The 12,623-nt window shown below is 41.7% G+C and overlaps 1 protein-coding gene across 4 annotated transcripts in view; it reads right to left on the bottom strand.

The window, feature by feature from the left end:
- Window positions 1–2,281: 2,281 nt before the first annotated feature.
- The window catches only part of camsap2a (calmodulin regulated spectrin-associated protein family, member 2a), a 59,995-nt gene continuing 49,653 nt past the window's right edge, over window positions 2,282–12,623 (bottom strand). For 2 of the 4 annotated variants that reach the window (XM_074634582.1, XM_074634584.1), the window contains 7 exons: window positions 10,541–12,587; window positions 9,205–9,341; window positions 8,285–8,508; window positions 7,593–7,689; window positions 5,800–5,915; window positions 5,415–5,533; window positions 2,282–4,195 (listed from right to left, as the gene is read on the bottom strand). In XM_074634582.1, the coding sequence (XP_074490683.1) occupies window positions 3,890–4,195; window positions 5,415–5,533; window positions 5,800–5,915; window positions 7,593–7,689; window positions 8,285–8,508; window positions 9,205–9,341; window positions 10,541–12,587 (3,046 nt within the window). In that variant the 3' untranslated portion in view covers window positions 2,282–3,889. The remainder of the gene's footprint in view (window positions 4,196–5,414; window positions 5,534–5,799; window positions 5,916–7,592; window positions 7,690–8,284; window positions 8,509–9,204; window positions 9,342–10,540; window positions 12,588–12,623) is intronic. The other 2 variants (XM_074634583.1, XM_074634586.1) reach the window with 1 other exon arrangement.

Raw genomic sequence — 12,623 nt, 5'->3', positions numbered from 1 at the left:
AAGTTTGGAGTGTTATTTAGCCTCCTTCGTGACAAGCTTGAATGACATGATGGTTGGTACCGATGGATTCCTTGGGTTTTCGTATGTATTCTTGTACCATATTCTTGAATTGTTTTGAACATCTTTAACGGGGTTCTTCTAACGACCGTTGAATTTAAGCTGTTTATTTTACCTTATGTTATTTTTTCCCATACTTGGTGTGGTGTCGCTGTTGCTGTTGCATCCGCCATTTTTTCTCCTCTGTGAAGTGTGTTATTTCACCCACAATGCATTGCGCCACAGACTATCTAAGTCATTCTTACATTAGTCACTTATAGGTAAGCTTTATGCAACAGGTCTATAAATCTGACTTCAAGTTATATTAAAGACAAAGTCTATGATCTATCTTTGTGCAACTGGCCCTATTCCAATCAAGTACACTATGAATAGGCTAACACAGCATACTTTACATGGAGGCCTCATTATTTGCCCAGACGCCCACAGAAACAGTACTCGTGTGCTGAAATAGCTGGTTCCAAAGTGGCATGCAAAACCGAGCCACAAGATTAGGTAATAATGCAGGAGCCCTCTCAGTTGACGCTGTATGCTTGTGGCATATATTCGTATATAATTCTGCAATAAAAACCTTTTGCAGAAACAATAATGACATACAGTGAACCTGAGGCTTTTGGGGCTCCTAAGGGTCTCTGGCCTGGGTCAGTTGCTAGCTTTTCCTGATTGGTAATCCAGCCTTGCCTCTGGTTCAACTACATGCTGAATGAGTTTGAGAGGATTCACACTCCACTATACTCCACAATAATTTGATAAAAGACAGTGATGATCGTTGTGAAGCCATTTTAGTCCAACTTGACCTTAAGAACTGTACCTTGGAATAGCTGGCTTGGCCATTAACATGTTTAAAATATACCTTTGGGACCTTTATATGTTACATTAGGTAACTTCATCTCCAGCTCTACCAAACAGCTGAGGTGTGCCCCAACAAAGGCCCACTCTCTTCTCAGGATTTTTTTCAATTTGCATGTGGATGACACACAACTATGTATTGCAAGATTGATGTCTCACAATTTTCAACAGCTCAATGAAGAGACTGAGGTTAAACAAAGAAATGTCTTGAATTTGATACTGTAATGTCTACTGTACAACTGTAAAATAAATAACAATATAACAAATAACAATATATCTGTAAATATTCTAATAATTTCTATTAATCAATAGAAATTAACAATCAACACCACATAATTGCTGAGGCCATGCTTAGTTTTATTGAATGCCAAAAAAGAAAAAAAAAATGAAACTACATGTTCAGCAATATGTCGAATGACAGCACAGCGTCTGACAAACAAAACAAAGTCATCATAGTGAATAGGTATGAGCTCACATGAACACACTGTACAATATCGTTACAGTTTAAATAATCATTTACCTTGGCCTTAAACAGCCATAAGCAGGTGGACAGAGCTTCTGTGGACAAATCCTTCCAAAAAACAAAGAAACACTCCGTCACACTAGATTATATTTTCAAAGACGTGTACATGCTCTCTTCAGGTCATAAATATCCCTCCAGTTGAAAACAACATGTTAGCAGATGTATTTTTGTTAGAAACCGTACCTGCAAATGGTGTTGATTTGACATTCGGTGGCAAAAGGAACATGACACTGACACCAATGAAACTCTGTGGCGAGTTTCTACCCGTAACAAGGATCTGCCCTACCCTGCCTTGCATTATTTTGTGAAATTCATTCTCCTAATAATAGAAACAAATAAAAGAAATCTAACAAAATTACAATATTTCTGGCCTATTTAGGACATGTTACATCTATAGGCAACAGACAAATATGCTGCACATTATACTTAGTTTGGGTCAACACACATTTGTGTTATGTAAGATGCACGGACGTGTTGAAAATGACGCCATAGTAACAGTGTGGCCATTTGAATGAATCAGGCAATACTTGCTGGCTTTTTAAAATAACAGAGCGATTGATTTTTAACTAATCAGCAATCTAAACTTTGTATATGCACTATGTTTACTACATTTGGTGTTTGGTGGATGCTTTTACCAAAAGTGCGTCAGAGTATCATAAGTGCAGACTTTTTAAGATAAGTAAGCTCAGTGTGAATCTGAAGAATTTAAAGGGACAGTGTGTAGGATTTGGCGGCATCTAGTGGTGTGGTTGCAGATTGCAACCAACTGAATACCCCTCCGCTTTCCAAGACTGCAGTAATGTGAGTGTAAAACCGAGCTAACGCCGTAGTATCTTCCAGGACCTTCGCCTCGCCTACTTTAGGTTCAACGAAATTTAAACCGCTGCTGGCATAGCCACAGTTTTGCACTTCGTATCTCATATTACCGCGGTTTCACAAGAATGTTGGAGAACTACGGTGACTTTCAGGTAATGTAAGAACGCAAAATGCTCTCTCTAGAGCCAGTGTTTGGTTTGTCCATTCTGGGCTACTGTAGAAACATGGCGGATTCCTATGTAGATATGAAGAGCTCATTCTAAGCTGACGAAAACACAACAATTCTTAGTTTCAGGTGATTATAAACTAATGAAAACATAGTTATAAATATTATATTCCATTTCTACCAATAGATCCCCCTAAATCCTACACACTGGTCCTTTAATACTGTCAAGAAATCCTGATATTGATATAAAGAGAAATACTTCTTCTGTGTCTATGTCTTGGAATTCATATTACTGATACCAGTGGGTGAGAGTGTAATCATACATTATGTTAATAATGCAAAGATCCTACATGGTGCTGTAGGCAGCATTTAACAATACAAATAAAATAATACTGTTTTATTTGTTTACAAATCTGCTGTGAACCAGCAGCAGAGTGATTTACAACACTGGTTCTCAACCCTTTTTGGCTGACCTTGTAAACCCAGAGTGAAAACAAACCAGATAGTTAACTTAGAGTTGATTTTTATTTTCACTGTCTGTCAATTTTACTTCTCGGAGTATGTCTTGAGGTTGCAACTACTTCTGCAAAGTATGAGAAAAAGGAATTTAACACAACAATTACAAACATGACAGCATATTTGTATATTAGGAATATATTTTTTCCACATATTATAGCTCAAATGGTCTGCAGGTGTCCCGACCCACAGGTTGAGAACCAGTGATCTACAGTAACGTCCTGCATTCTTTAAAATCACTTTCTCAAAAAAGGGTTCTGAAAAAGCTGAAACCGCTTTGCTTTGTCGAGCTGAACACACATGTACCGTGTGAGTAACGCTAGCTGTATGCAATTAGTTTTTTGGCCCTTTTGTAGTTTTACGTACTTTAATATACAAACTGCTTTACCCACAGAGATGAAGAAAAAAAGTGTTCTTCCAATTACAAAAAAAAAACGCCTCTGTATACGCTGTTTTACAATCGCCTCATTGCACTCACACGCTAAAACAAAACGCGCATAAGGCCACACGCCAACAGGATAATGGGAACAAAAATCAATCTGTACATGAATTTAAAACATTCAGTGCTTCAGTAAAATGTCCGAGCATTCATACCGTCTCTTTTTTTGACGTTTGGCACATAGGAGACAAAAACAACACTCACACCTGCCTTCGTAATTTGACTCAAACATGACGATCTCTAAAAACACAGACGTGATAAGCATTTACATCATTCTTCAACAGTGGCATACATTCCAGTTGTTCATAATCTTTGAAGTCCTATCATGTCCAGTCTGGATTAAGGAGGAAAAATGAGGACAGGAATGCAATGAGAGGAAAAAACGAACAAACATAGAAATAAGACAAATATGCATTCATCTAACTGGCATTGCAGGTGCTTGAATCTTCATGGATATGTACACTGAAGTGCAAATTGAAATGGGTATGTTCCATTTGAATGGTGATGTGTGGGGTATAAAGTTCCATTAGGACTGGGCAGGCACTACTTTTTTAGGGGTGGCTGGCTTCTTGGTCTGCCAGAGATGGCTGTGGATCGTCACCGCGTCCACGCTGGCCGACATGGTCTTGGCTGGTATCTGACTGAACTGCTTCTTGTCCGAGTTGTACTTGTAGAGGCCGTCGATCATCTTGCGTGTGATGATCTTGGGGCCGATGCCCGTCAGCTTGTTGCTCTCCTCCGTCTCGGGGCAGTAAGTGTAGAGGGAGCGGAACTGGCAGCCGCCATCTCGGAACAAAACCAAGAAGTTGTTGGCCTCTGATTTCTCCATTTCCTGTTAAGGTCAGGGGAGAAAAGCTCATTAGATACAGTCTGAAGGTCATGTATGCTTAAGGAAAGTAAAGGTTTTGGTGATATTTGACTCTTACAAGCATCATTTTAGTTATTTAAAAGCGTGTTTACCCTTTGATTTAGATTGGCTTCAATGCTAAAATGATTTTTCTGCCCTTCTCTGCAATTAAAATACTATTTATTATTCTTTGACTAGCCCTTTTTGTAACAAAGCAAACCTTTATTCGTACATATAGTTCCCATTGGTGGAACATGGCCTTAATATTTACTGTGATGGAAGGGAATTAAATCCCTTTAACTGTAAATTCTCACATGGTTTACTTTATTTACCTCAATATCTGAGAACCAGTCCTTTATTTTGAATTTCACCTGTTCCCTGGTTAATGCAAAAACAAAAACTCAAAAGCTAAATTTGTTCTTGTTCTCTTGATAAATTCAGTATAATGTACATTTCCACACCTAACGCCGACCGTACAACAACAAAGTCATATCATACTCACCACTCTGCTGTGTTTTACCTTTTAATTTAAATATTGTTTTCATTTACATTAAATTCATTCTACTTTGCCGTTTTTCCCTATCAATGTTCCGCTACGGTAAATCATATTTCCTGCAGAATTTTTACATTTAAGCCTTCCCTTCATTAACAGGCTTTTATTGTTAAGCAACTCCACCATTACTTTTAAAGAATTTGTTGTAATACTTTTGTGAGATGAAGGTCCCATGTCAGATTTTAATCCACAATGTTGACAGAACGTGACATGCATCATCAATACAGCCACCAGGACACCAAACACGTTCTCATCCCAACTCTTCACATACTGACGCTTTGTCAGACACACCTTTCGCTCGCAGTAAACACAAGCTTAATGTTGTGATTAATAGTTATGTTTCGAAAAAAAAAACGACATGGTTGGGCTTAAAATGACTACGTTTGTACAGCAAAAATGTGACTTGATGTGAACACGGGGACACGAACGAACAGCTGATTGTAAAGTGAAAGTGAAACTTAATGCATGGAACAAGAACAGCGGTCTCCTGGATGAAAACCTTGTGTTTGTTGGACCCATCAAACTCCCGCCCTGTGTGTCTCCTCCGCTCTTTACACTACGTCAACACAGCACATTCCCTGTGCATTTACTGTTGCCACGGATGGGTTTACATTGTAGTTAATGGAAAGCCTGGAGCGTCGCATACGTTACCTCCATGATCTTGTTCTTTTGCCCCTCATTGACCTTGCCTGCCATGCAGCAGTGAGCCAGCGCGTTCTGGATGATGTGCTTGTTGGATTTGGCACTGGGCTCCTTGTATAGCTTCGGTCCTGAATGAGAACAGAGGAGAGAACATCAGGATGAGACTGTTGTCATGGCAACTACTCCAGTTATGTCAATGAAAAGAGCTGCACTGGATACAAAAACACACAAGACTCAGAAATAGATAACTATGTTTATGATGTTATTCCATAACATTAGCTCATGTTACCATTTACCTTTATGTCTTAAAATCATGTTTATTCTCCAAACTGTTTAAACTGTAGCCAGTTAGTTTCAACATTTGCATTAGAAGATACATCCAAAGTTGTCCTACCAGTGTACTCAGTGTTAGATGTAACAGAGGAGGTCGTGGATGCACATTCCCAGTCCTTTTCTCCATTCCTGCTGCTAGAGCGACTCGGGGACAGGAAGCCATCTGCAGAATCTGGCCTAGAACACACACAGACGCAGATATACATGCAGAGTATTAGATTACTTTCTGCATGGGTGTTGCTCCTGAACACTTAGCAAAGTGTACATATATATAGGCAGGGCAGGAAACTACTGTACTACTACTACATCTCCAAAGATAAATCCTACCAGCCATTACAAAACAGCAGTATTAGGCTAGTGTCATTTTCCCACCCTGTCTACATCATGTTCGTATAGATTTATCCTTTACTGTAGAGGAAACTGTGTGTGCTCTTCCAGCACACAGCTTGAGTGTGGGCTTGGTTTGGGTGTCTGTTGTGCATCCTTACAGTAAAGTAGCAGAGCTTGCAAGCACAGGCAGTGAGTGCAGTGATGTGAAGCAGTCTGGTGCATTCAAGGTCAATAAAAAAGGGTCAATCAATTACAGTGCAGCACTTTGCATTTATTTGCTCCTTTTTCTGGACTGCAACTGCATTATGTGTCCCCTCTATATGTGAATAAGTGATTAGCTTATTCCACTGGGGTCATAATGCATAAAGCATAAAGCCAAACTTACCTTTTTGTGTGAAAATAAACTGCCCACATTAAGAAGTCATTTTTGCTTTAATTTCTCAAAAAGGCCTGGTCTTCCAATAGGATATAAAAATCTAATTTGGAATAAATATATCTTTTATGGCCGCAGCTGGAAACCTATGTAAACCTATGTATATATGTCCATGCTACCAGAGCAGATTAGATAAATGAAGAGGTTTCCGGCTGCGGCTGTAACAACATCTTTACATGTTTCAAGAAAAACTGATATCTTGAATCCTATTAACAGAATTTAAGACACAATATATAGGGTTAAATGACTTGATAAGATGGATGCTTTATGCAGGGGGTGTTCTACAGAATTGGTCAGAGATGTAATAACTGAAAAAAAACTAAACAATGGACTCTGAAAGGCACAGCAGAACAGTAAGTGGAAAAAGACAAGTGATTGTTTAGTGGAGGCGGTGCTGCTTACAGGGTAGCATTTGACAAGTGCTTTGAAGTTAATCATAAGGAAATATGTTGCTTTTCCTGTAAGTGCTCGATCAGGGATTCAGTGCAGGATTGGGCTCAGGGCAGCGTGAAGAAGCACCTTAACTTAAGGTTTAACTGCCAAGCAGAAACTAACCTCCTCCTTCTCAGTTTAGGAGAGCTCAGAAAGTAGAAGAGACCACCAGAGGCTAAACTAGCACTTCTGATGTGTGTGAAACAGCAGGAAAGAAAGTATTAAAAGAAGGAAGGTAGAAGAATACAGGAGAAATGTTAGACCTGAGAACTGGAGTTAGTCTGCAGAGCTTTAACAAAAACAAGAAAGTTCAGAAGATATTACCATGCACATGAAGAACAGTGAAAGATTTAGGTTTAAAATTCACTCCAAAGTCAAAGTTTCTCAGACATTTTCAGGTTTCAAATAAAATGTGTTGGCATTGTCTGGTTATACAGTGATATGATGGGTTTTATAACTATCTTTGCATACCATACAGCAAACAACTAACTAGCAGGAATACACATAGTTTTTCACATGTAACATGCTTTACTAAACATATTCCACTGCTATATTCCTGAATGAATGAGTTATGTTTCCATAAGTATGAAATCTGGTGAAAAATACCCTGAAAAGAAATGTTACACCAGATTTAGATAGACTTGTAAAAAACATCTCACCTTGGCGATCTCTTCTCAGACTGAACACTGTCGCTGTCTCCCAGGTTGAGGGAAGCAAGGGACAAGCTGGAGACTGAAAAGACACGTTGGCGTGAACCTGGATGTGAGACGGACGAGATGTGACACAGCACAACACAGTTACACACACGACACTATGAATAACAACAACAACACCAGCCTGCCCACTGTGTTTTGTGCCAACCCTGTCACAGAGCAATACAGCCACGGTGTTATGAATAACTCTAACATCCAGTAATACGCAGAAAAGTCACACGGACACATCCTATAATACATGCATAAATATGTATTAATACACATTATATGATGCCTAATTTAACTGACATATAAAAACACATGCAAACACACACTAGTATTGCATTGTTCTTTCATTATATCATCATCTTAAAGCTCAAATTTAAAGTTATTCTGTATTATTTTGGACTTTTTAGACATTAGATACCATACAAAAACATTTCCATTAATAATAGAATAATAATATCACAGTTGAAAGCTTAAATTAACCAAATTAGATTAATTTATCTTTATATTTTTTATGTAAAACAAGAATAATTTATTTGAGGTGTGTAATAAATGTGATTCTCAAGTGGCACAAAGCAAAGTGGCAGCAGGACACAGATTCGACAGATGGGATGACCACGACCTTTCTGAGTGGGGGCCGTCTCCATGGTTACCTGTGGCAGCTCTGACAGGGGTTTTGGGGGATTCCACGCTGTCGCGATGGATGGACTTGGGACGTCCCCGCCTCTGCTTGGCCCCACCAACTGGCCGTGGTTTAATGACGGTATCCATGTCCGCCATCAGTTTCAGCGTCTTCCTCCTGAGAAATTCCTGCTTGATGAACTCCCTCCTGGCCTTGTCTTCGTCCTTCCTGATGCGCTCCTCCTCCGCTTTCAGTCTGAACAGACAGAACAGGGGGATGGGAGGAAGTCAGAGAAATACCGTTAGAGTTTTCTGTTCAATATAGATAATCAAGTACTGTACTTCAGTACAATTTTGGTGTACTTTACCTCACTATTTCCATTTTATGCTACTTTATACTTTGACTCCACTACATCTCAGAGGAGGAAATATTGCACTTTTTACTCCTCTACATTCACTTAACAGCTTTAGTTACTTTTCAGAATAAGATTTTACATAAAAAAACATACGACCAGCTTATGAAATACAATAAACTGTTAAAGAATAAAGCTGTGGTATCCATTGTTTTTGTATTTTAACCATAGCAGATCCACCGAAGAGACATTTCCCCTCTCTTAATGTCTCTGATGTTTTAATTCAAATAACTATCTGAGGCTCAAAAAGGTAAAATGATCCAATATTTCACAAAAGCAAAGATTTGAGAAAAGTACAAAAGAAGAATACAAATTTGTGATGCAGAACTTTGTTTTTTCTTCTTTTATACCCCATAAAATAATCTCAAGACCACTCAGAAAAGATGGAAAAGACTAGAATAAGTGTTCAATATTTCTAATGGTGGATAATACAATTTAACTTTTGCAAGATTAAAGAAAAGAGTATACCGCACTGTGCTCCTATACCTGTGTGTTCTGAATGAAAATGTGACTTATTTTCCAAATGTGTCAACACATACCGAGCTTCCTCCTTCTTCTGGTCCAACTCAGGCTCCTGCTGCATCTTCTTCTGCTGGCTCTCCTTCTCCCTCCTCATCCTCTTCTCCATCAGTGCAGCCCTCTTCTGAGCAAAGGTCTCCTCTGGCTTTCCATCCGCCTGAGCCATGGAGGAAACAAAGTCAGTCACATCCAGTAACATTTAGTGCATATTATACATTTGTGTTTTGTAGCTGCTGTTCATTAAGCAAAGCTGACCTTCTATGGCTGTGTGACACAGATTATTGTGTAGATCATTTCACGGAAGGTCAACTCTCTTTTGTGTAATTACATAAGACAGAAAAATTCAATTTCTATCCATATTCTTTGTATTATGGGACTATGTTGTTTCCAACATACAGTAGGTACACCAGGCTGCTAATTTCAGTACAAATTGGTTTCATCTGGAGTTTTATTTTCATGTGGCCATCCTTTGCTCATCCCTCAGCATTCACCCTCCCATCCACCATCTATTCAACCCTTCTCCAACCCCACATTTACACAGCTGTGCGTGAATTATTCACAACAGCCCCAGTTTTATGACCTACATCGAAGCCCAGACTGCAGCTACAGTAGCAGGCTATCTTACAACCCAGAAATGGGAAGATGACGCTTTTCTCAGCTGACATGTTTCCTGAACTGCTCATCATCTCCTGTTAGGAACAAAAATGATTCCTGATGAAAACAAACATAGCTGCCTCAGGTTCAAATGGAATTGCCTTTTTTTCACCCCAGAACTGCGCCACTGCATTTTAAGGCTTCCAGTGGCGCTGCATGTCATGGTTTTTATAATTTATATTGCTGGTTCTTTGTTCTTACTCCGCCCTTCAGTTCCAGTATGGAGTAGAAAGCAAATTTCCCATTGGGGACAAATAAAGTATATCTTATCTTATCTTATCTCTCTTGAATGACTGTAGAGCTGCAACGATTAATCGATTAGTTGTTAACTATTAAATTAATCGCCAACTATTTTGATAATCGATTAATTGGTTTCAGTCATTTTTAAAAGAAAAGTCAAAAGTCTCTGATTCCAGCTTCTTAAATGTGAATATTTTCTGGTTTTGTTACTCCTCTATGACAGTAAACTGAATATTGTTGAGTTGTGGACAAAACAAGACATTTGAGGGACGTCATCTCGGGCTTTGGGAGAAACACTGATCGACATTTTTCCCCATTTTTGGATATTTTATAGACCAAACGACTAATCGATTAATAGAGGAAATAATAAGTTAGTTGCAGCCCTAGATGACTGTTTTCATTTATAACGAAAGGAAAAAGTGTTCCAAAATATGGTGACAGTTCTTTGAATCAACAGCCTACCTTGAAGAAGAAACCACGAGACAGCTTCTGGTCGTGATCCGGGCCTTCCGCGTCGCTCTGCTGCATCTCCAAACTGTCATCAAGCTTCAGATCCTCAAGTGGCTTCACGACTGACAGAGGAACCTCAATCAAGCTGCTCTTGACTGGGCCTGAGGCTTTTGGCTGGGGAGGAATCTCTGTAGGCGTCACCGTGAAGGTCTCCACCACGGCGTGGGCCAGAACCTCAGGAGATGACGACTCTATGGTGGGTTTCAGATCTGGAACTGGCTTCTGAACTGAATCTGCTTCTGTTGGGTCTCTTTTGTTCTGCAGGTTGGGGGAGCTGGGCGGTGAGTTGGCTACACATATACTGGCAATCTCCCTCTCTGGGGAAAGGAGCGACTCTGTCTCCTTGTTTTTATCCCCGTCTGAGGCTACTGTCTCGGGATTGGCGGCTTCTAGTTTCTCCCCCATGTAAATGAAGGCACTTACCAACGGCTGGCAGGGAGAAAATCGCCGTAGCCTGGGGATGCTGTCGACAGACTGTGGGGCGGTTAGGACTCGATTGTAAGGGGCCAGCTTTAGCTCGTTGGGTCGAACCACGCGGGGATTACGCGAGTGAAAGGAGGCAGATTTGCGTTTGATGCTGGTTGGAGAGCGGTGGGTGGAGCGAGGGGAGTCGGCAGGAGAGGAGGGTCCCGAGGATCGAGTGACGGCTCCGGCTCGTTTTTGTGGTGATGGGTTTGTATGCGGAGGAGGGATTACCCACACCTGCTGATGTTGTTTCTCCCTCATGGCCATGATCACCTCCTGCTGCTGAGCCAGCCGCTGCATCTCAGTCTGAAGGAAAGCTAGTGAATGGTTGAGTTTCTCAATAGAGCGTGTATACTCGGTGAGATCTACCTCGGTCATCTGAGCGTGGCTTTGACCTCCGTCCTCTCCTGCGCCAGGTGACTTTGTCCAACAGGAGGCTGTGCTGCTTTGCTCCGCCCCGTCAGGTGTGTCTGCCTTGCTCCTCCCGAATTTGAAGGTGGGACTTGTTTTCCCTCCTTCCTCTCCACTGGCAGCCCCGTCGCCTTTTCTCTTGACCACATTGAGAAACGCAGAGTGGCCCATCTTTTGCCGATGCCTCGTAAAAGCAGCCTCCACTTTCTTCTTCTGTGCTTCGATGGCTTTGCGTTTCTCCTCCAGCCTCATCCTCAGCTCTACCATCTCCGTAGCCATGACCTGAGCGGGGTCATTGGGCGGAAGTTGTAAAGGTGTGGGCGACGCTTGAGCTGTGAGGGGTGGTGTGGTTTGTTGATGGATGGGGCTGTGCTCAGGGGTCGGGGCCCAGGAGACAGATAACGGGAGGCTGAGTTCAGAGCCCTCAGGAGTGGTCTTGAGGGAGCTGCTGCTGCACCTGCCAGAGTCTGGCAATGATGGAGTATGCTTCTTCTTCTTCTGCTCAGCAAAACTGGTCATCCTCAACCCTGAGGGGGATTTGCTCTGACTGCTCGGGCAGGGGCTCGGCGTGTCCATATCCAGGTCCATGTTCACAGAGCAGTCTTTCAGAGAGGAATCCTCATCCAGCATGTCTTCTGTTTGGATATGGATGCCGGTGTCCACCTCGCCGGTGTCCGTGTTGCTCAGAAGCCCTTTGGAGTCCGACTCTGACACCGGCTCCAAGACACCAACAACAGCCCCGCGGTCCTGAGTGTGCAGGAAGAAGCCGTTGTTTATCCCCTCCGCTGGGAGCCTACTTGGGCTGTGGATAATCTGTAGGGCTTCCTCCATGGAGGGAGGCGTTGCCATGACAGCTCCATGTCCATTGGGGCACGCTGGCTTGTCGGGCTCCACATCAGCCAGGCTGTCTGGGCAGCCCTCCTCCTCAATGCCGACACTCTGACCGTTCACCGGCTGGAAGGACAGGTTATGCTTCATTCCACGGGGCAGGTGGTGGACCTTGAAACCAGAACCGTCATCAGTGCTGACGGACCTGACCATGCCACGCGTGGAGGAGAGACCGCTGGATGCAGAGTCGTCTTTGTCAAAGGGGATGTCAAAAGACACGCCGTAAGGCCCAGACCTTAACAGACAAAAAAAAAAAAAACTTCAGATACAT

This window comes from Sebastes fasciatus, chromosome 5 (assembly GCF_043250625.1).
Source record: "Sebastes fasciatus isolate fSebFas1 chromosome 5, fSebFas1.pri, whole genome shotgun sequence".
NCBI classification, from domain to species: Eukaryota; Metazoa; Chordata; class Actinopteri; order Perciformes; family Sebastidae; genus Sebastes; species Sebastes fasciatus.
Note: the sequence above shows the minus strand (reverse complement) of the source record. Positions and strands in the feature narration are given on the sequence as shown.